Source organism: Camellia sinensis, chromosome 13, assembly GCF_055761805.1.
Source record: "Camellia sinensis isolate YWXY chromosome 13, ASM5576180v1, whole genome shotgun sequence".
In the NCBI taxonomy this organism is placed as follows: domain Eukaryota; kingdom Viridiplantae; phylum Streptophyta; class Magnoliopsida; order Ericales; family Theaceae; genus Camellia; species Camellia sinensis.
In genome coordinates this window covers 31,977,554-32,001,836 of record NC_138973.1, presented here as the reverse complement: position 1 = coordinate 32,001,836, position 24,283 = coordinate 31,977,554, and the positions used below count along the sequence as shown (strand labels likewise).

General features: G+C 35.2%; 2 protein-coding genes across 2 annotated transcripts; one reads left to right on the top strand and one right to left on the bottom strand.

The window, feature by feature from the left end:
• The first annotated feature begins 3,537 nt into the window (after positions 1-3,537).
• On the top strand, positions 3,538-15,877 carry LOC114298089 (formin-like protein 14). Its single transcript, XM_082901852.1, has 18 exons — positions 3,538-3,777; positions 4,222-4,333; positions 5,114-5,817; positions 5,911-6,132; positions 6,241-8,024; positions 8,456-8,579; positions 8,773-8,844; positions 11,079-11,177; positions 11,473-11,514; positions 11,607-11,687; positions 11,784-11,834; positions 11,919-12,000; positions 12,092-12,186; positions 12,747-12,818; positions 12,912-13,028; positions 13,983-14,051; positions 14,130-14,196; positions 15,319-15,877. Exons 2-18 carry the CDS (start codon positions 4,261-4,263, stop codon positions 15,495-15,497), a joined length of 3,933 nt encoding a protein of 1,310 aa, XP_082757978.1. The 5' UTR covers positions 3,538-3,777; positions 4,222-4,260; the 3' UTR covers positions 15,498-15,877.
• A 690-nt stretch (positions 15,878-16,567) lies between these two features.
• On the bottom strand, positions 16,568-20,678 carry LOC114298090 (protein NLP6). The gene is made up of 5 exons (XM_082901853.1): positions 20,407-20,678; positions 19,499-20,003; positions 18,256-18,298; positions 17,325-18,150; positions 16,568-17,204 (listed from the first exon to the last, which is right to left on the bottom strand). The coding sequence occupies exons 1-5, from the start codon at positions 20,603-20,605 to the stop codon at positions 16,708-16,710; spliced, it is 2,070 nt and encodes a 689-aa protein (XP_082757979.1). The 5' UTR covers positions 20,606-20,678; the 3' UTR covers positions 16,568-16,707.
• Between the last annotated feature and the right edge of the window lie 3,605 nt (positions 20,679-24,283).

Genomic DNA, 24,283 nt, shown 5'->3' with positions numbered 1-24,283 from the left:
TTTGGTTTGATTTTGTGACTAATGTTTGGGTGGGTTTATTAAGGCATGATGTTATGTGTTTAATTTTTATTGTTCGGGTTGCGTAGAGTGATTTTTGGGGCTGATGTTGTTGTTGCCATTTCATACCACACTACATGTGGGATACTTCCTAATGTAGATGCGAATGTAATCACATACAACCAAACATGAACGTAGTATACACTTCAGATTAACAGTGAATTGGACAATAAAAAAAAATACCCACACATTAACACTACCACCCATACAAGACCCACTAAATACATGAATATACGTGGTGTAAATGTTATTGCAAAACCCACTAAATACATGAATACTAATTCTATTTTGTGGTGACATGTGTTTAGTGGGTTATGAGTGTTCCATATGTGGTACGATATTACTGCTAACGTTTACTAATAGCTACATTGTACAAATGTTATTACAAAACATTTTCATAAATCAAACATTACACGGTTGTAATCACATTACATGGATATCGTACTTTGCAACAACATGACACCTACTAACTGTACAACATACATACGCTACTTTCAACCGTTCAACTCAACTAACTACACTAATATTCTACAAGCCTAAGGCAAATAATTTCGTCACCTATCCAACGATTGCTGCCTACACGTCACATGACCTACACAACATTGTAATTACACATATGCAATTCCGACAACGTCAAAATATGCCATTGTCACCCCCTCCCCATGCACCGCGCTTTCATACCATGGTGGCATTCAAACACACACATACGAAATGAGAATGTAAATCACAATATTACCAACATAATTACGTCAGTGGTCGTACCGACAAAATTGGAATGTTGTGTTCTACCCATTAACGTCACACACACAAAAGAATGCAAACATTACATTGAATGTGCACACTCACACACCAATCAACATACACCTAACATGTAACAACCAGAAAATTTAAGTTGTTTTTTAAATTTTATATTAGTATTATTTAATTATAAATGAAAAAAATTCTAAATGTTTAATAAAATATTTCATAAGAGTAAAATAAAATAAAGTATAATTTATTTACATCAAGGGTCATTGTATAAAAAAGAAAAAAAAAACTAGTAATGCAATTACATAAACTTATCCATTTTAGGGATAAGCTTCAATTTAGAGCATCATGACGACAGCTACATAGAGAGGTTACGTGGTGTGGCTAGGTGTCCACCTAAAGTTTGCTGAGCAAGTATTGCACCTTGTATAAAAGGAGGAGAGACGTTGTGAACGAGAGGAAGGAAAAAACAAATAAAGAAAGGAAAAGAAAATACTGGAAGTCAAGAAGGTTTTTGATAATGGAAAGAAAGAGTGAGATATTAATTTTAAGGTGAACTATATTATACCTTGAGTCACTATCATATATTTTACGTATGTTTTGAGTTACCATAATTTATTTTACACAATTTGTGTTTTATAAATTATATTATCATATTTAATTTATGAACCTTATTTTTAGATAATAAGGAAAAGTCGTGATATACCTGTTTATTAAAATGTGTTTTGAGTAATTATTTTATATGTACCACCGCAGAGATCCCATGTATTGGGGGACTTAAATAGCTATTGGCTTTCTGATTAGTCACTTTGGAACCCTCTGTCTGTCATAAATCCACTGATACTCTAATTTCTGGTGTAGAGCAAAGTGTTGTACGAAGCTAAGTGCTACACTTTTGTGGGAGACACCTCTATAATTCATACGAGCCACCTCTTGAGTCCATATATTTGTTCCGTTCTGTACTGTGGTTATAATCATTTTATTTATATGATTTTTGTCAAATGATTTCTGTATTATATATTCTGTATTTTAATGTCAAGCTCTGTTTAGCCAACAATTATCCATAGTGAATTTTATGCCCTTATGCTCTTAGTATAATATTACTCACTCTGCTGTGTACTTATAGCTGTTTACCAATTGTCAGGAAACAATGCAATTCAAAAATAGTTTTTTGAGAGTCTTAAATGCAGGGTTGCGGAATAGACACATATGACACTTTTATAGTATTTATAATTCTATTCTTCATATATAAATATCGACTTTTTTTGTCAATAAATTTTGTTATAAAAGTAAAAACTCCAATGATTATTATGGTACTCTCACTTAAATATTTTTTTTCCGCTCGTGTTTATTCAAGAATTAGCCGAAAGTAACTTCAGTTACTGGCCATCACGATACTTAACTCTTTGGTACGGAGAGCGGGTCGTGACATAACATACTCAATTTGGCTAACTACACCTATGAACACTATCACAAAGACAAAAAAACTCCCATAGTCATTCAAAAAATCTTCAACTCCTGTTACATTACGTGTTTCTTCGACCAGCAACACATGCGTGTGTGTTGCCCATAGACGACATCACAAAATGGATTGCAATGCACAGTAACACAACCTTCAAACCAATACATACTTCAGCAACCCAATAAAAAAAATGCCAACACATTAACACTACTACGTACATTTTCACCAATCCATATCCAAAAAATCAATACATACATCAGAAAACCATATACGACACACTTATCGTCATGTGTTTCTGCCATGATCTCCGGCGTCGATATTGTATAGATGTCGTATTCACTGCTAATGCATGGACGAAATGGTTATCACACCCAATGTCACAAACACCGCAAAGTACTACTATAAAGGGGGGTTTTGGGAGGTACGCTAATGTTAATTTGGGAGATTAACATCAACATTACCAAATCGAACACGAATCCCAAAACTCACGTCAGTGAATTGCTGCAATATTGGAAACAACGTTATTACAAAACCTTCCATCTTTACCATCACAATTCCGATCACGTAGAAGGGACAACAACAGAACACTATTTTCATTATTGGACACTTTAGTAATTTTAACATCAACACAAACCCATATTTGCCCTCATTATTTCAAACCTATATGCATAAATCTTGGGCTATAAAGTCTTTAACGTTGAAATAAGACCTATCAGCCTTAAAAAAAAAAAACATAAGACTAAGCCTCCGTTTGGAAAGTGGGTTGGCTTTTTGGCTATTTTAGTCTAGGGCTAAAAAGTCTGGTTTGGGAAGGATTTTTTGACTTTTTAGCTTTTTTGACTTTTTTATGAGAGAGGAGTGTAATGATTATGGATTGGATTTGATATTTTATTTTTTGTGCCTAAAATAATCTATTTTATTTTTTATGGCTATTTTAGCTCCTAACCCACCAAAACCAACTTCCCAAACTATGTCTAAATGGTTTAACATTTCCAAATTTGAGATGCTTTATCAGTATTTTTTAATATTTTAGTCAATTTAGATTACTTGATAGATTCATTTTGATTAAGTGCACTTAAAAAGTATAAAAAATTAATTAAAATATAAAAATAAAACTCATTTAAAAATAATTTTTGAAAAATCAAACAAAACAGACACCATGATTTTCACATTTTATGTACTCTGAATTTTTTTGTGTTAATTTTCTTTTATTTATAAATGAAGATATTTTTTTCCAAACAAATAAAATACTACATAGATAACCCTACTCTACCCATCTCAAAAGGGAAAAAATCAAGCACAAAAAAATGAAAATATTTTTATTATTTTATTTATAATGAGCCTTGAAAATTCAAAAACCAAAGGCAAAAGTTGATTTGGACGATATAGAAGTCATCTTCGAATTCGTGCCAAACCCAGAGTTCGAAACAAAAAAGCAAACCCAGTCTACAAATCACCACAATCTCCACTTCGCCGCTTGATTTCACAGCTCCGACTCTCCCACAACTCAGGTTCGTTGTGTCCAAAATTTCTCTAAAACCCTTCATTTTTTTTTTACATATATATGTAGCTATATTTGTGTAAATTTGCTGTCTATTGCTATCATGTGTCGAACATTGGCTTCACAAGTTAGTAGATTCATGGGTTTTGCCTCAAATCTGCAACCCACCGTTTGGTTGCCGAGAATGTCGAGGAAAAGAAACGAAATTGAAGAAGATTTGAAGGATCTTTTTGTTTTCTATTGTTTTGGTAACAAAAGAAATTGAAAATCACTGCGCTTAACTGAATCAAAGAGTAATATTATTATGTTTGGTCGAAGTAATGCCATTTCATTTTTGTTTATTTGGTGGGTTTGAAACTAAAATTTTAAAGTTCAAATTTTGAAGTTACGTATTTCAATGTGGTTTGGCATTTTTAAGCTCTGAGTTATGATTGTAACTTTTCATATTCTTCAGGTATTGGTTTGTTGCCCAGATGTAATTTGGTTGACAATTATGTCGATCCTCAGTAGATTTTTTCACAGAAGAGCCCCGGATGGCTTGCTTGAATTTGTTGACAGGGTATATGGTAATGAAATTTCCTTCTCTAACCTAATTATCTTGCTAACTTGCTATATCATTAGTTTGTCCTTTTTTGGGTTTGTGGTTTGTATGAGACTTTGGTTTGTGTGAACCTTATGCTAAAAAGCACAAACATGGACACGACACAACAAGGATACGTAGATACGGCAGTTCTCAAAAAATGCAGGACACAAACACGTGAGACCGAAACATGTGCAAAATAGGATGATTAATAGGTGTATGAATATTTTATTAAAAAATAATAAAACTGCTACACATAACACTAGTTTATAAAGACTAAAGTATGTGTGATTAATACATTCAATCTCAATTAATTTTCTTCAAAGTGTTTCATGTGTGTCTAATCAATGGACACTTGTATTCCCAAGTGTATGAAGTGTGTCAAGGTGTAAACAAAATTAAAATAAAGGACACATTTGGATGTGTGTTAAAGATATGAATTGGTGTCTGATGCAAACATGACACCTCCTTGGAAATGTTTGTGCTTCTTAGGCATTGTGAAACCCCTATTGGGTATTCCCTCATTGTGTAAATATGAATATCCCTTTCTTTCTAGTTCAAAAGGAAAAATGTGTGCCTTGTATTTGTCCCACATTGGAGCAGATAAGTTACTCCACCTGCTTGAAGACCCTTTTTGTTTTTTGGGTGTTTGGGGAGCTTAACCCTTAAAAAACTCCTGTTGGGTGCTCTTTTCTTTCTCTGTTCAAATAACATGCTCATTTTTATGTTATTTTTGGTGGTTTTATGGTGTGTGTATTTTTTGCAGTTTTTGACTCTTGCTTTTCGACTGAAGTTTTGCCCGATGGGTTGTATCAACTCTACTTGCATGAGATTATAACTGAATTACATGAAGCATTCCCTGAGTCATCCTTTCTTGCATTCAATTTCCGAGAAGGAGAGAAACGGAGCCAGTTTGCTGAAATTTTATGCGAGTATGATGTTACTGTCATGGATTATCCGCGACAATATGAGGGTTGTCCCCTGCTACCACTGTCTTTGATTCACCATTTCCTTCGTGTTTGTGAAAGTTGGCTCTCAGGTGGGAATCACCAAAATGTTATTCTGTTTCATTGTGAGAGAGGGGGTTGGTCACTCTTGGCGTTTCTTTTAGCTAGTTTCTTGATTTTCAGAAAGTTGCATTGTGGAGAAAAAAAGACTCTTGAAATTGTTCATCGGGAGGCTCCTAAGGGTTTGTTACAGCTGTTGTCACCACTAAACCCATTTCCTTCTCAGCTTCGCTACCTCCAATATGTATCAAGAAGAAATATATCTCCAGAGTGGCCTCCTCCAGAACGAGCTCTTTCTTTGGATTGTCTCATTCTTCGTGCTATCCCAAGCTTTGACAATCAAAATGGATGCAGGCCACTTGTCCGTATTTTTGGTAGAAATCTCCTTAGCAAGGGTGGGCTGACCACCCAAATGTTGTTTTCCATGTCCAAGAAAAATAGAAGCCTTCGCTACTACCGCCGGGTAAATTTTATTTTTGCTTGCATGATTCTTTTTGCATTGCTTTTTACTTCTTGTATAGGTTGATGTAAATATTAATATGTTTCTTTATTGCAGAAGGACAGTGACGTTATTAAGATTGACATTCAGTGTTTCGTGAAAGGGGATGTTGTATTGGAGTGTGTCCACTTAGACTTGGAACCCGAAAGAGAAGTTATGATGTTTCGTATAATGTTTAACACTGCTTTCATTAGGTCCAACATCTTGATGCTTAATTCTGAGAACTTGGATATCCTTTGGGATTCAAAGGTGCGGTATCCAAAGGGCTTTCGAGCAGAGGTGAATATTTTATGACAAGTAAATATTGAGTCTTTCAGAAACTTATTTTTTTTTTTAAATCTATATTGCCCATATATCTCATTCAAATATTATTCTGCTCAAGTTCAGGTTCTGTTTGGTGAGGTTGAGAACATCTCTCCCCACAAAGCTCCAACTACAATCTTAGATGGTGAGGAGAAAGGTGGATTGCCCCTCGAAGCTTTTTCAAGGGTTCAAGAACTTTTCAGTGGTGTTGACTGGGTTGATAGCGGTGATGATGCTGCATTATGGTTACTCAAACAGCTTTCAGTGTTAAATGATGTCAAAGAATTGTCAATAATGAGAAGTAGAGCAAGTTCATATTTATCACCTTTTGATTCTGAAGAAGAAAATAATGCATCTAGCACTGCTGATAGTCTGGATTTTCTGGACTCAGAAAAGGTTAATAATCTAACATACACTGGTGCAACGGGTTTGAAATTCCTGGATGATCCCTTGTCTCAGGACTCTGCATCAGATGAAGCGTCAGATCCGAGGATTTCTGCAGATGCACCAAAGCTGCTCATATCAGATGCTGTTGATTCAAATCTCTCTTCTTTTGTGGGGGGTGTTCAACATGATGTAGATATGACTTTAACATGTTCCAATCAAGTTCCATTTGTAACTGTTCAGGAACAATTTTCACTTCTAAGTGAAGAAAGTCCACCTTGTTCTCCTTCGCCACCACCGCCTCCAGCACCTCCCTCTGTCGTTTCTGGTACAGAGACCGTTCCACCTCCACCTCCACCCCCACCTCCGCCTCCACCTTTTACAATTAATTCTACACGAGGGCCTTCACTACCTCCACCACCACCACCACCAGCAGCTTTGGCTCCAGCTACTAATTCTGGTAGAGGACCTCCACCACCTCCTCCCCCTCCTTCTCCACGAATTTCTTTCTCTGTTAGAGATCCTTTAATCCCTTCACCACCCACTATTAGTAGGGGCCCTCCTCCACCGCCTCCTCCTCCACCCCCTCTACCTCTTGCTACCAGTAGAGGTCCTCCATTGCCAGCTCCACCTCCTGCCACCAATAGAGGTCCTCCATTGCCGCCACCACCACCACCACCACCACCACCTCCTCCTCTGCCTCCCATTACAAGTAGCTATCCTTCACTGCCTCCTCCCCCCCCACCTCCCTCTATAAGCAGAGGTCCTCCATCACCACCACCTCCTCCTCCTCCTCCCCCCCCTCCACCTCCCACTGCAAGTAGAGGTCCTTCACCGCCTCGTCCTCGTCCTTGTCCTCCTCCCCCTCCCCCTCCCCCTCCACCTCCACCTCCCACTACAAGTAGAGGTCCTCCACCGCCACCTCCTCCACCTCCAACTACAAGTAGAGGACCTCCACCACCTCCCCCTTCGATCTCTTCAAGGGGTCCCCCACCTCCACCACCTCCACCACCTCCTTCCCTTTCCTCTGTCTCTACTCGTCCATCCCCATTGGCACCTCCACCTCCACCTCCACCTCCTCTGCCACCCCCACCCCCACCCCCACTGGCACCAAAATCTGCTGGTACTGTCGCTAATAAGACTCCACCTCCTCCAGGACCCCTTCGACAAGGCTCCAACCCCCCACCTCCTCCACCAACACCAAAGCCTCCTGGTGCCCCCCCTCCACCTCCAAGTCGTGGTTTGGCACCGGGTCCACCTCCACCACCTGGAGTAAAGGGCTCCAGTGCACCACCGCCACCACCTCCATCTACCGGGAGGGGAAGAGCCTCATCAGGTTCAACACCTCATGTAAAAGGTCGAGTGGGTATAGGTTCTATTCCTCCTAAGCGGACTTCATTAAAGCCCTTACATTGGGTGAAAGTTACACGAGCAATGCAAGGGAGTTTATGGGCCGACTCTCAGAAACAGGAAAATCAGACAAGGTATGTGGATTTGAAATTCTTATTTTAAAATCCGATTCTCCAATCTAGTTTTAGATGACGTAGATGTAATTTTTGGAATTTCTTGAACCATTCCATTGGGATTTGCCTGAATCAGACATTTACTTTTGTTTACTTGTGCATCTTTGGATGTTTTCACGAGCTCAGTGGTTGGTCGTAGTACTCTGCATGCCATATAGCAATCACTGACATTGAACTTAGTGAAGCCTTTTTATAAAATATTAAAAATAACTAGCGGTTCCCTTTCCTGTCACCTTCTCCGTATACGATAGGATGCATTTTCTGTAGGTTTAATTTATGTTTTTGGTTTTTCTTATGTCTTTTTTCTTCTTTTGTTTTCTTTTCCTTTTTATTTCTTTTTCTCTGGTCTCTATTATAATTGTCTGAGGTTACATGATGAAATTTCTTGATAGGGCCCCTGAGATTGATATATCAGAGCTTGAAAGTCTGTTCTCAGCTGCTTCTGCTGTGGATGGCACTGACAAAGGTGGAGGTCGACGTGGTCCTAAAATCAATAAACCAGAGAAAGTACAACTGGTTAGTGAATATATTTTTCTTTTAACTTTCTAAGAAATTGTTACAGCTATTTATTCCTATATGTCCAGCATTTTATAATGTATCTTTTGAGAATGTCAATTTGTATATGTCATGATTACAGAAGGAAGTCAATCAATATTATATATAATTTTTGTATTGTTGTATAAATCTTTTTTATATATTTTTTTTCCAGGTTGATTTGAACAGAGCAAAAAATTGTGAAATCATGCTCACCAAAATAAAAATTCCTCTCTCGGATATGATTGTAAGCACATCTGTTTCTCTTCTCATTGCATTTGTTGCTATAGGAATGCAATTTTAGAGTCTAGTAGAATTGCAACTTTGATTTTTCTTATGGATTTCTTTCCAATTGCATCATTGTGGAAAGGACTCATAATATATTGTGAGCAGACTATGATGGACATGATTGCGTAAGTGATTCAAAAAATAAAAAAATAAACAATAAAAAAATCCGACATTTGTACGGGACAGGGATTATTCTACCTCTCCCCCCCCCCCCCCCCCCCCCTCCCCCTTCAAAAGGAGATATTAAAGTTATAAATTTCCGTCTGCTACTTTTTTATTCTGTTATTATTTGATGTTTTCTTTTTGAGTTGAATTTTAGTTTGTGGAAATTCTTGTTATTACTGATGCTAGGTTCACATTTAAATTCAATTTAATGAATGAAGATTTTAGTGAAGTAATGTGGTGGGGGTTAGCAGGAAGACTGTGCCTGGTTATTGTAACCAGTGGGGTTTGGTTTCCTTCACAGTGCTATTTGTCCTTTTGGTGCTTGATTTTTAATCTTGTGAAGAGTGATATTACTTAAGGCATAATGATATGAAGACCAAATTGAAAGAGTTGTCATGGTAAGTGAACTTTCTGTAAGCTGGGTGGGTGCTGGGTTGCTTTTAGCATCTCATAGTTATGATATTATTAGTTTCTGTTACTTTATTAGAGCTTATTGCAAACCTATACATTCTATATCAAAATTAAAAAGCTCTACCTTAGTTTGTAAATACCTTTTTATCCTATATAACTGAAACATGTATTTAAAAATATATGAAATTTAGTCACCATCTGTTGTCTCTGGCATTGTGGTTGTCAAAATCATGATCCGGATTCTAAATTGCAAAAACAATCCAAATAGTTGTAGAATCGATGTTATAACAAGATCACAAGTACGATCGTAGGTAGGATCGATGGGTTTGTGAATTTGCTCCTTATTTTTAATACGTATTATTCTTATTTGTATTTTTACTTTTTTTTTTTTAATTGAAAGTAGAATCTCACTATCCTCGATTTGATCCACAGGACCCTCTCTCACCGATCCTAGTAGGATCCCAATTTAAAATTTTTTGACAAAAATATAAAATTTCTGGCCTTATAGTTAAATTATATGACCGTAGAATTAATTGCCCGGGGAGAAAACATCTTCAGAGAGAAAATAAGAAAAAAATATAAAACAAAGAAAAATGAATCACTCACTTGCAAAATCTAAAAGGAAAATCAATATTTATCAGAAGCAATCACTCTGTTTGGTTTCCATATCCAAAATTCACATTTTCAAAAAATTATACTTTTTCGTTTTCCGTATTTTTTTGTTTTCACTGAATTTTTGTAATATTTGAAACAATTTTTTTAATTTTTAGACACACTTAGCATAAATACACTTAAGAAGTATATTTGTGAAAAAAATCTTTTAAAAATTCACTAAATACCAAAAATACAAAAAAAAAAAAAAAAGAGAGCGAAAATTCAGAACATTTTTTTGTATTTTTGTGTATTTATTAATTTTTTAAAATATTTTTTCTCAAATATTTTACTATTTAGATATATCTAAATAAGGTGCATCTAAAAAAGTAAAAAATTGCGTAAAATTTTAAAAATATTCACTAAAAACAAAAAAATACGAAAAACAAAAAACTCAATTTCCAAAAAGTTGAATTCAGAAAATTGAAAGCAAACACACTGAATATTGTTTGAATTGGTGAATGAGTTGCTAATGCTAACATTTCATACCATAATATATAGTTGTGCACTTGTAGTGCTCTTTATTATCATTTTATTTTTATCATGAAGTTCACTTAATTTGATCATGTCTGAGAATGTAGCTAAAATTGCTAGTGCTGCAGCGTCCATGTCTTTTGCTCTGTCTGATTTAAAGGCATTTAATCTCAACTTTGATAAGCATGTAATGTCTCTGTTCATATCCTAGCCATAAAAGTGGACTGCCAACAAGCTGGTCCTCTTCTCTCTTTAATTTGAGCTGCCTGTCAGTCACCATGTTGATTGAGTTTGATTTTTCAAGATCCTTCCATTGTGGACTTCCATGCTACGAAGTCCTTGAGTTTCATTGAAATCTCTACCCTTGGTTGGAACTTGGAACGTTCAGGAAAAAGTGTTTTGTGGTTTTGTGTGTGTGGAAACACAGTAGTTTCATCTGCATCAAATTTCTATTAGATTTTTTTTAGGGGGGTTCTAATGCTTTATTTCCAGAATGCTGTTCTGGCTTTGGATTCTTCAGCCCTGGACATTGATCAAGTAGAAAATCTCATTAAATTTTGCCCTACAAAAGAAGAAATGACAATGCTGAAGGTACACTCCCATAACCCCCCCCCCCCCCCCCCTCTCTCTCTCTCTCTCTCTCTCTCAATTTGTTGGGTTCGAGTTGTAATTATGTGATATTTTGATGTCATAGTATGTGTCTGACTTAGGCATATGTTGAAAAATGAAAAAGGTTTTGTATTAACTTCAAAATTACTCATTTGTTGGTTTCTTGAGCTGTGGTACACTTTTATCTGGTGTACTCCTTTTTTCTTCTCTCTTAAGATGATTTCAAAATTATGTTTAGCTATTTTATTTGTTTCTTACTGATTTTTCTTTCTTTCAGAACTACAATGGGACCAACGATATGCTTGGAAAGTGTGAACAGGTTTTTGTTTTGTCTTGATGATGGAGGGAAGGGAAGTGCAAAAATCCTGTATATGTATTGCTAACAAATTTTGTGCATGATGAACATTTCAGTTTTTCCTGGAGTTGATGAATGTCCCACGAGTGGAGTCCAAATTGCGAGTATTTGCGTTCAGAATTACTTTTTCCAGTCAGGTATATTGATCTGGGACTTTTTTTTTTGTGTATTATCTGAGAACAATGCTATTATTATTTCTAGCTGTTTGTGCTTATAGCTTCAAACTTGTTCAGGTGAATGACTTAAGATGTAACCTGAACACAATTAATGCTGCTGCTAGAGAGGTACTTCCTTTTATTTAGGGTTTGTGAAGTTAGCACTAGCGAGAGATCATTTTGAGTACCTTCATATCATACCCGTTATTGTAGGTAAAAGATTCTGCGAAATTGCGTCAAGTAATGCAGACGATTCTCACTTTAGGAAATGCATTGAACCAAGGCACTGCTCGAGGTATTGTTCTGTGAGATTGAAGTTTGTTATGATTTGTAATATTTTGTTTAGTGGAAAGCTTTTGGCATTGATGTCCACCTTTGTATTTCAGGATCTGCCATAGGATTCAAATTGGACAGCCTACTTAAGCTGTCTGATACTCGTGCAAGGAACAATAAAATGACATTGATGCATTATTTGTGCAAGGTCGGAATGCCAAAATTCTCACTTCAAAAATGCCTCATTGAATTTTTATTTGCATATGTATGAATTATTTTATAGTTAAAGATGACTTATCTTGCCGAGCTCACCATCATTTAAGTCAGTAATCACTCAATCATAGCGACCTCAGGAGCTTGATTTATGCCCAGGAGTAGGCATACAATGTTTTCTGTAAAAGAGAACAATTTAGACATATGCTTGAAAGGAAAAATGCTCACTCTTCTTTTTGAAAAGGAATTTTTGGTTACTACTTGCTAGATATTTGTTTGATAACACGTAACACTGAAGTTTTCTTTATGAAGCAAAATTTGTTTATCTGACATTCTTGAGTTTTTAGAGAGTAATTTTGTATGTACAAATTTATAGTGGTTCTTTAAATTGCTTTGCATGTATTGACTGTTTTCTCTTATTGAATAGTTCACCATATTTGTTTAACAGCTTCCATTTTGTTGTGCATGTTCAACATCTTTTTTGTATTTTATTCTTCCAATGTTTCGTTGAATTCTTGTGTGATGCTATGTCAATTGCTTTCCTGTCTTCATTAGCTCATTGCCGAGAAGATGCCAGAGTTGCTGGATTTTGATAAGGATCTTGTTTATTTGGAAGCAGCCTCTAAGGTTTGCATTTTTCTTAATGTAATATGTGAATAGGGTGTCTCTAGTTGATTTGTACAATTTATTGCGTGTTCCATCTGCATATCAAATGGCCAGATCCAATTGAAGTCTTTAGCTGAAGAAATGCAAGCTGTGAGTAAAGGTCTTGAAAAGGTTGAGCTGGAACTCACTGCTTCAGAGAATGATGGTGCCATCTCTGCAGGCTTCCAAAAGGTAGGAGACATACTTGGGACACTAGGTTACACTTTCTTTTTTATTGTATTTATTTATTTATTTTTTTCCAGATTTATGTTGGATCTTCATAGATGTACATTATTCTAGTTTCATGACAAAACTGGTGTATGTTTGTTGGCGGTGATGCTGAGATATAAGATAAAGGGGATTTGCCAATACTGAAATTTTAATCTTAGTGGAAAATTCAGCAGTAAATTTGGTTTTATTTCACTGAGGAATATTAGCCATGCTGACATTAAGTTGATGATGGTGCGGTAATCGATTAGAATAATTGAAAAGTGGACTTGGCAGAAATTTTCTAGTGGAACTCTTAGTTGAGGTTGGGAGAGTGTGGTACAGAGGCTTGGTCCCTGTTATCAAAGTAAAAAATCGCTTTTAAACAATTACTAAAAAGCCTATAACCAAAAAGCCTAAAAGTCAAAAAGTCGTTTGGCATAACCTTGTTTGGCATATGCTTGTTTTAGCCTAAAAGTCAAAAAATTACTAAAAAATCAAAAAGCCTATAACCTATACTAAAAAGTCAAAGATTCTTTTTTCTCTCTACTTTTTGCACATCTTTTTGTAAAAAATTAAAAAGTCATTCCAAACATACTAGTTTTTTTTGCCTCATATTTTAGCCAAAAAAGCCAAAAAGTTACTAAAATGGCTTATTGCCAAACGAGGCATTAATGAAATCATATCCATATGGCTTGCACAAGAATCTTAACAGCATCATTTGTTTGTATGTTTTAGATTCCTGTCATGTGAGCTTGTGTTTTCTGGTTATGGAATATTGTTGTTTTTTCCTTGAAACTATTATGGTCTCTGTTATCTATCGCTTCTCGTTGATTTCGAATGCCGAGTCTTTAAATTGCATAGGAGTAGAATTACAAAAAGAAAAAAAAAAATGTTTGTTTTTAATGCAAAGTTAAGAATCAGTACTCGACCTTTCAGGCCTTGAAGAATTTCCTTGATACTGCTGAAGCTGAAGTAAGGTCACTTATCTCCTTGTACTCTGAAGTGGTGAGCCTTCTTTTTTTTCTTTAGTTAAAATCTGCAAGTTCTTGCTTAGTTAAGTTTACTGACACATTTATCTTGCAGGGAAGAAGTGCAGATTCATTGTCTCAGTATTTTGGGGAGGATCCAGCTAGGTGCCCTTTTGAACAAGGTTTGGTTTTATTTGTGTACTTAATTTTCTGTTGCTGTCAAGTAGGGAAGTTCACTACATTTCTTTTGATCTGCCACAAGGATTATGTTAGAGATGTATCTGTATGTAGTTTTAGATTAGATGATGGAAGTGAAAATGCTAACATATTTCATTGCATGAGTCTGGCTAATTTGGTTGAGAGCCAAATTTCATTGAAATATTTCTACCAGTGTTACCAAAAAATGCTAATACCTTAGAGATTTAGGTTTTGGAACGTATGTTTTGAAACATGGTATATTTTATTTCCGAAAGGATATATCCAAAGTGATAGCAAATTTTTTTCCCAATATATTTCCTAAACAGTTTCCTTGGGAGGAAAAAAAATCAAATATAGTGAGCTAAAATCTAAGGAGAGGAAAGTTTTGCCAGGAAAAATCATGAATAGTTGGTTATAATGCTCATATAAATGTGTTATAACATGATTAATTTGAAGGAAAAAAAAAAGAAAAAAGAATTCAATATAGAAACACCTTGAATTTTAATAAAGTATTTTATATAAGTCCTCCATACTGTGCCCCATTTTAGAGAGCATGTGGCATATGCTGTTCCCGTTCCACATATCAGAACAATCCACAATCCACATTCTAGGTAACTTAGTTTTCTAATTATGAGTATAGTATGTGAATTTAATATGAAGAATTGGGTGTATACTATCATATTGTTGGTTACAACAATATCTTAAATTGTAATTTTGAGCGCATACAACTTGTGGACACACAATAAGCAATGAGTTCTGAGACCATGATGGTTTTTTTGGATTATTTCATCTAGTCATGATCCTTAAATTCTATGTTAACCATCACATACAAATAAACTTTACATTGAGCATTAGACCAAAGTGGCCAAATGCAATTGCTTTATCTTAAACAATTAGAATCCTCGGAAAAAAAAAAAAAAAAAAAAATTTGCATGAAAAATAATTAGGCATGTCAATGTGGCCACATAACCTCTAGAAGAAAGAGCTATGGAATTTATTTATTTTGTTGGTCTTGTCTTCTATGAAATGTTTAAGCTCCCATTAATTTAACTAAGTTAATAATAGTTAGAAAAATTTTTGTTAATTTTTTCGGTTTCTGCCTGCAGTTACACAAATCTTGGCTGTCTTTGTTAAGATGTTCAATAAAGCACGTGACGAGAATGAGCAGCAGGCAGATGCTGAAAAGAAGAAATTAGAAAAGGAAGCCATGAAAGAGCTGGCAGCAGCCCAATCTGCGAATGATCGCTCAAAACCTAATTTCCGAATTCAGAAACATGCTCCTTGATCAGTCTGTACTAAAGCAGCAGGAAACCTTACTGGCGGTGATGTGGAGGACAATATGTCGGTTGCATCTCCCCCGATATTCATAATCATGAATTGTGCCAGTTATTCCATGTTACATGTGGTGCCGCTGCAGCTGACACTGCCTTCACTGCTGCTAGAATTTGTTTATGAAAATGTGTGTATCCTCCGATTTGTATAGTTACATGGTTGGTCCATCAGCATTTTTAGGGCCAGTTAGCAGCCAGCTTCAAATATGCCTTCCCACCTCCATTTTATCAATTTTTGTACACCTATCTAATATGCAGAGGACACTCTAAATGTGATACAGAAGCCCAAATTGTCTATATTCAAGTTTCAAAATATACGTGACAAGTTCAGCAACAAGTGGTTTTATCTATGGAAGAGAAATCTCTCTCTCTCTCTCTCTCTCTATATATATATATATATATGTATGTATGTGTGTGTGTGTAATAGAAAGGTGGCACTTTTGTGTGTGAGCTTCACTTGTTGGAGAATTATTTTGAAAATTATGTGTTTTATTAAGTAGAAGAAATGTAAATAAGAAAAAATATTTTAGCCTCTTAAAGTCTAGTGGACGGAAGTCATATTGTAACTTGATTTAAAATGTAAGAGGTTGATTTTCATCAAATGAAAGTGAAGGAATTAAAGTAAAATTGTTTATAAAACCAGATAAACAATAAAAAATTGATAGAATTTTAAGCTGTAGATTTAATGTTGTTGTAGGATCGCTCAATGAATGCATTTTGGTCTTAGATTTTAAATGGTAGATAATTGTGTTTTGGGTATGTAGAGCCTGCTATTTTTGAGAATTAAGAGTGCTAAATGTAATTTAGACTATACGGAATTCTAATGACTAGAATAAAATTTAGTCATTTGCAATTGTAGCCATTTACAAATGTCACTTGCGTTATATTTGAATATTGAATTTTTAACTTTTGTTTCTTCTACTTTTTCTTTTTTCCCAAATTTAAGATTAAAACAATGCCATGCCCTAAGATTAAGAATTTTTTACAATCTAACTGACAAATTTGAATCATATTATACAATCAATTAAGTAGACAACATGCAATACATAAAATTCATACAAACTTGTAACAAGCATACAAGATACAAACCTCGAATTGTCTTTTAAATGTAAACTAGAGAATTCCACGTGCAGTTAAAATGATAGATGGACATTAAGTACGGATTTAAGAGGGGCAATTAGTAATTGGCTGAATCGACATCGTGACTATATTCCTCCCTTGTGATATCGAATTGCAAATGTAATTTTGCAAGTCGTCGTCGCAAACTATTAAAATCCAGTCATTGTCCTCATCTTGATACTTGACGCGGTAAGTTCCACCCTGTAGGTTCAGCCTCTTTGCCACTTGCTGTTGAAACTCAAGCATTCCCGACGACACAGGGAGCTGAAATTTAATAAAATCATCTCCATATTTTGCCTTTATGGTCACAATACTTGTGTCTTGCGCTGCTGTAAAATGTGGCTTTGTGCGAGAAGCAATAGCCATGTCTTGCATATGAGGTGGATCAGAAATTTGAGGCTGACTAGATTCTAGGATTTGTTCCTGAACAACACCTTGGACAAGTTTATTGGAAAGCGATTGGTTATTCTTACTTCTCTTGCGAGGTGACCACCAGGTGATATTATATTCCCTGCAAACACGCTTCACTGTGGATCGGCTAACTGCAAAATGAAAAATCCAAATTCTATATAAGAATTTGTACTTTGTTTACTACTACCAAAAGTATATGAATTTTCCACAGGATCCAACTAGGAACGGGTATCCCAAGTATGTAAGCTTACCGCCAAGGCTTTCTGCAGCATCTTTAAGTTTCATTCCAAAACGTTGTTGGAGATCCTCCAAGCTAATTGGAATTCCAGCTTTTCTTTGTAGCCTTTGGGACAAGTTAATTATACAATTTTGCTGTACAGAAGTAACAACAATGTTGGTTTCTTCTGGGTTAGTAACAACATTGTTTCCAGTGTCTATAACATCCACTTTTGGTAATTGTTGATCAGATAAATCTAGAAACACCATCTCTTCTCCATTCTCCATCCTATTTGGAGATCTTGCAGTTTCGGGTATTTGATAAGAATAAAGTTTACCATCCTCTGAAAAATCAAGAACTTCAATAGATAACTCCTCTCCTAGTTCTTCTCCAGAAGCAACCTTAAAACTTTTACAATGTCGCTTCATTGTTGTCAATAACGGAACCAGAGCAATCCTAGGATCCCCGCCTTCATAGTAGTTTGGGGGCAAAAAGAATTCTAGCACGTAAACACTGTCTTCAACATAATTACTCCGCAAGCAAATTGCAAAAGAACTTGTAAGTCCCAATTTGCGTGCATAGTGTGCCAAAGGGTACTCAGTTATGCTAAATTGAGTAACATCTTTGCAGAAGACCAAATTTTGGGACGAAATTGCTCTCCCAACAACCCCTTGCCCTTTTCGTAGGTGAAGTAAATCACATGCATCTGAAAAATCACCCAAATTGTACACTCCATTATAAATTATGAACACAGCATTGCAAAGCCTACATGAGGCCCAAGTCTGAGCCAAAGGTAGATGATGAATGCTACGCATCACGTCTTCCATCTTCCTGATTTCTTCAAGAGTTTCATCCTTGTCCTGATAATAGTTCACGAATACATATTTGTTAGCCCAGAGTCGTTACAATATCTAATGAACAAAACAATACAAGATTGGACATTTCAATTACAGTTTGCCACTTACTTTCCTATCATACGAATGCTCACAATTTGAAGCTTGCAGCCCACTGAAATGATATAATTGAAGAATGTTGATAGATTTAAACTGAAAGATATTTGCAAGAACCAAGTATTATCACTTATAAGTCATCTTCTATGACTATTGCCTTTTACATTATTAGCTAAAAATAATTAAAAAAAATTATAAATTTATTTGGTGCAACTTTTGATAATTTGTGAGGAAAAATTGAATTTGTTTGATCAAATAAACTGTCACATAACCTTTTTTTTTCCCAAGTAATTAGGACAAAAGAAATGAGACTCTTTTAGCCAAACTTATTCAAGTTTTTTTCTTTTCTTTTCTTTTTTTTGTGTTTTTTTTTTTTTTTTTTGGGGGGGGGGGGGGGTGGGTTCAAATAAACTGAATAAATCAACTAAGTTATAATTTAAAATTATAACCAAACATTATCAGTCAACCTTTTTTAAGTAAGTTGATTTATAAATAATAATACCAAAACATTGCATACGGTAAATGAAAAAATAGCACAGTTGAAGCTATTAAACCGACCAACTTAGATTGCACCAAGGTATTGTATAATTGTCCAAAATCAGCTTCGTTGTTTTGGATAGGTGCACCTTACCCTGGCATGGAATATTTCAATTGGTCCAACGCCTTGAGCAGAAATCTATATTGCCTAGTAAATGGGGCTACCATAGACAATTAGGTAAATTCTACTCACCTCCCTTGAGAGGTGAAAAAATAAACTAATAATTCTTATATTTTTGTTATAATTACATCAATTTTCCTTAAATTAATGATAAGGTTAACTAAGCTAACAATAAGACATATTTTTTTGTTAGCCCTTGGGCATCATAATGAAACTATCCATTTCCCTCATGAGAGATCAGTATAATTTACTCAAATGATTAATGTCAATGATATGATATTAGAATAAAAAGCTCAACACGTGCATAAAAATTGTTGTCGAACTCCATGTTAAATGATTTACACAATGAAATGAATGAAAGGGTAAGATTAACGAACCATTAAAAATATTGTCCAGTAAAATTGAACCAACTAGTAAAATAATTTGAGCTCCATCAACAAAAAGAAATAAGAAAAAGAAGAAGAAACCATCATTGAAAATTAAAATTAAAATTAACAATCATTGGATGGGTATAAAAAATAAATAAATAAATAAACAAAAGTACAGAAGAGAACGTAAAAATGGGATTGGTTATTCCAATTAGGGAGTTCGGGGACAAACCTCAACGTTTGCCTATAACGGAAAATACTCAAATTTCTATTTGTTATTTCAGTTGTCGACACCATCTCGATTACACCAATACAGCACCGCGTAGAAGGTTCAAACAACGGTACAGCCAGAGACTGCTTAATATTGCAACTGATAGCACGATCGCGCTGTGGGTACTCTTTGCGGGAGTAATACTGCACATTTGGAGTAGATTCCAGCAGTTGATGGCGGAACACACGGCCAAGGAGGCCAAGATGTTCGTCACTCACTCCATCCACATCAACTTCATAATCCAAAGATATCAACCTATACCAACAAAGTCCTTCATTGATGTGGTTAAAACCAAAAGGTTGGTGTCGAGTTGTAAGTAAACGCTTGCCCTCAATTTCTATGACTTTCCAAAACTGTATAAGAAATTGTGTGCCACACCCCAAAAGTATTACACATTTAAAGTGGGATTTTATCTCCTCCATAAACTGTGGAATAGGAGGAGCAATCAGGGTTCCATCGATTATCTCTGTACGATTTTGCAAATTTCCAAGCCAAAAAAAAAAAATACAAGGCAGAGTAAGGATAAGGTAAGCAACAAGAAAAGAAAGTGGGAATCTACTAAAATCTAATCTAAATCGAAATATATAAAAAATTTGTTAACATACCTACTACTTAAGCACAGGTTAGAAATGCTATATATTAACGTTTTGTTTTGTCTCACCTATTCGATATTTTCCCTATATTTTAACACTGACAACCGGAGTTGGGATTTTCTCAGAGATAAAACTAACAAAAATTAAATTACATTTTTTAATTAAAAAAAGAAAAAGAAAATTGATAGTAAGTGTTTTAATAAGACAGTGGTTAAATAGAGAATAATTGGAGTGAAATCCAACCAGTAAGTAATATGAGATGAGAGAGAAACTAACCGGAGAAGGGAGGCGGCGGAGGAGAAGGACGTTCGCGAGGGTCTTCTCCTCCGCTCCAAAAAACCCAGCCACAGTCGAAGATTCCGCGCTGGCATAACAGTTGCTTATTCTTCACATATGATTTGAAATTGGGAGGAAAGTCACGGATCATACCATCAACAGTACGATTTTCTGTCCGGAGGAAATGTTCATTCTCCATCGATTATCTACGTCCCTCTCTCTCTCTCTGCATACTTCCCAGCAGCACCAGCGGCTTGTTCCTCTTATAGGCCTAGTTGCCTCATTAAAAAAATAAAATATAATAATATAATAATAATAATAATAATAGGTGAAAGGAAAGTGCACACAAAAAGTCAAGTGGTTCAAGAGGTTCACATGGTCCAATCTTAAAAAGAAAGGAAAATTATATTCTGGGTACAGGCTATAAGTACTTTTGGTTATGATGTTTGTATTTTTTGTTATGATTTATTATATTATTAATTATGATATATTATGATTTTGGTTATAATATTATTATTTTGTTATGATTCTAAAATTATTTAGTTATATATCATGTGATATTTAGTTATAATTCAATTTTTTTTTTATTAAGACTCTTAGGCCACGTTTGTTTAGCAGATTAGGTTGAATGAAATTATTAGTGAAATGATTGTTATTGAAGAAATTATTAATGTGGGAATTGTTAATGACATGATTAAGTAAAAGTGTGTTTATTTTGATGATAGTGTGGGAGATGATTAGTGATGGAATTATTAAATTATTTTTATATAAAATGAATAAATAAATTATTTCTATATTAAAAAAAATCAAAACAAATATTAAAACAAACAGGTGCACTTGGTTAAAAAAATAAAAATAAAAAAATAATTTTTTTTTATATAAAATAGACTCAATCCCCTCACTTTTTTTCTTAAATTAATCCATCCAAATTCTAGTCAAGCTAATCTCCCTATGTGAGGGTACTACGTAGGGCCTACAGGATTGGTAGTCTAATCCCTCCACCCATGGAGTCAAACAAACATGACCTTATAGTATTGAGTTATGTCATTTGTGACAATAAAAAATTCACAAATAACATAATTTACATAAGGTCCCTTTTTTTATTTTTATTATAGTAAAGGTGTATATATTACAATCGTTCCCAAATTGGATATATTCTTTTTAAAATTACACAAACTAAATATAGAGTAATATTACACAAACTACTAAGGTCAATTTACATTTTAGTTAAAAAGTTATAAAAAAGTTAAAAAAATTATATAAAAAAATCAAAAATTCATTTCCATTCCCTATACTTTTTAAACTTTTTTTTAAAAAAAAAAAAATTAAAAAATTATTCTCCAATACTTTTAAATCTTTTCCAAGTCATGTTTTAGCCAAAAAAAAAAAAGAGTCGCTAAAAAAGACACTTTCTCAACAAATTTTAAAAATTTTAATTACTGACACTTACTACATCATTAAAGTAAGTCATGCTTGAAGTAGTTCAAGCTCTTCGCAACTTTCACTCAAAGGCTGTCTTTCATGTTCATAGGAAATGTAACATTATTACTCATGGTATGGCTTGTTGGACAATCTTCACTGTATTTAAAAGATTTAATTCTTTTGTGTACACAACAACAATTAGAATTTAAAAGAAATAAAGAAAAGGAGAGAATATGTTTGATTACAAAAATCAAACTCGAAATAAAAATAAATAAAAAACAAAACAGATTTTATTTTGTTACAAAAACAAAATTAAAATCTGAATAAATAAACAAATAAAAAAACAACACTGAAAGTAATTAAATAACTTACTTGATTTAATTTCTTCGAATTATTTTTCTGATCAAGTCCAGTGTTTAACACTGTGTCCTTAAGACAGATTCGTCCTCTCCACGGTGCTTTCAGAATTTGGACGTCTATCTCCCAGGATAAAATGATCTACTACAAACAATAGCAGCACTACAAATTGTTTGCCTTACGAACACACTAAGTGTTTACACTCTTTCTGACAAGAAAATTATACAGCAAAATGAAGAGGAAGTTTGCAGAATTATGAAGGACGAAAATTAGAGTTACAAAATCCAAATGAGGGTGGTCCTATTTATAGATGTGAAGGTGACTCTTTGTTTTGAATTGAACAGGTATCATACCTGTTGGGTTTTGAATTCAAACAGATTTGAATCAATTCAAACAGATAGTAAAACGGGAAGGGCCCTGTTTGGGTGTGCATTAATTCCAAAACAGTTTATTTCTGTTTGAAAACGGGAAGGGCCCTGTTTGGATGTACAAAAAATCCAAACCAATTTAATTTGAATTCTGGATTTTATTTTAATAAAAAATAAAATTAAATTCAAATGTTTTTGGCCCAAAAAGATTAGAAGCCCAACCCAACCACACACCACACACCCGCGCCCAAGCCCAGCCCAGCCCGCCCGACCGACGGCGGCGGCGGCGCGCGCGCGCGTGTGTGGTGATTTTTGGGTCCAATGGGTCTAGCCCATTTTGCCCATAACCTCTCCCTCTAAAACACTTGGGTACCCCTTGGGGCACACCCCAAGTATCTCACCCTAAGCCTTATAAACCCTTTCAAAACCTCCCACCAAATCAATGTGGGACAAGCCAATTTACAACCTTAAGGAATTTCCACCAAAACTTCATTTTCATGGAGCACACTTTGGCTTCAATTTCCCATTCACTCGGTAATGGTTTTGAGCAACCAAATATACCACGTGAATCACAACGCGGCATAGAACGCGTTACCACTTTGACCCGAGTAAATCGACACTCGGGGCCCACCTAAAAAATAGACCAAACTTGAGGAAAAAATTAACCATTTCCAACAATCCCCCACATGAATGGAATTTGATGACAACGGAAATGCAACAATATGCAGACTTAACGAAAGAGTATAAGTCGAAAATATCTTGCATCAGGATAGGTAGTTTTCGGCCTTGAACCTTCCCTAGTGATAACCTATCGGACTTACTGGCTAACCAATGGACGCGATGCCTTGAATTGTTCAGCCGTTTGTGTAAGCCAAGACAATAGATTTCACACAAAATATCTTCTAACACATCGTGGTTCTCACTGTTGTGTTCATTTTGGCCTTGAACGCGCCTGGTTTTCATAAGTGTTTCTAGAGAATTTAGCCTTTGCATTCTCATAGAACCGGCCCCAGTTCAACACTCATATAGGTGATTCTTATTGTGAGTATCTCCTTATACTCGTCTTGATTTTATGCCTTAATCAAGATATAAGTAATCATTAAAAGCAAAGCTTATCCTTATACCCCTGCAGACAACATATGTTGCAGATATCACTCTCACCATAGGAATGGGTAGGAATTTTAATCCCTTGGTGATTTCTGGCGAGCCATACATAACTTAGTTGTCCCTTTGAACTTAGTTCTTGGGATCTCCAGTCATATAAGTAGGGTTACCATTATGACGACTCTTATGTAATAGGCTTTAATCCCATCCCCTTCGATGAACTATACACTAGCTCTTTTGTCAAACCTTTTGTTAACGGATCCGCAATATTCTCTTTAGATTTTATATAATCTATTGAGATTATTCCGTTTGACAACAATTGTCTTACGGTATTATGTCGACGACGTATATGTCGTGACTTACCGTTATACATGTGATTCTGTGCCCTGCCTATTGCAGATTGACTATCACAATGAATACAAATAGCTGGCACAGGTTTTAGCCACATTGGAATGTCTTCTAAGAAGTGACGAAGCCATTCTGCTTCTTCACCTGCTTTGTCTAAAGCAATGAACTCGGATTCCATTGTGGATCGTGCGATGCACGTTTGTTTCGTGGACTTCCATGAAACAGCAGCGCCTCCTAGAGTAAAGACATATCCACTAGTGGATTTTGAATCTTTAGTA

Bases quoted from the DNA above. Each gene is read 5' to 3' on its own strand.
- LOC114298089 (XM_082901852.1), top strand. From the start codon at position 4,261: ATGTCGATCCTCAGTAGATTTTTTCACAGAAGAGCCCCGGATGGCTTG. The intron at 8,580-8,772 runs GTTAGTGAATAT...TTTTTTTTCCAG, and splicing joins AACCAGAGAAAGTACAACTG to GTTGATTTGAACAGAGCAAA. The intron at 12,187-12,746 runs GTCGGAATGCCA...TGTCTTCATTAG, and splicing joins TGATGCATTATTTGTGCAAG to CTCATTGCCGAGAAGATGCC.
- LOC114298090 (XM_082901853.1), bottom strand. From the start codon at position 20,605: ATGGAGAATGAACATTTCCTCCGGACAGAAAATCGTACTGTTGATGGT. The intron at 18,151-18,255 runs GTAAGTGGCAAA...AACTATTATCAG, and splicing joins AGCATTCGTATGATAGGAAA to GACAAGGATGAAACTCTTGA. The intron at 17,205-17,324 runs GTAAGCTTACAT...TTCATTTTGCAG, and splicing joins TGCTGCAGAAAGCCTTGGCG to TTAGCCGATCCACAGTGAAG.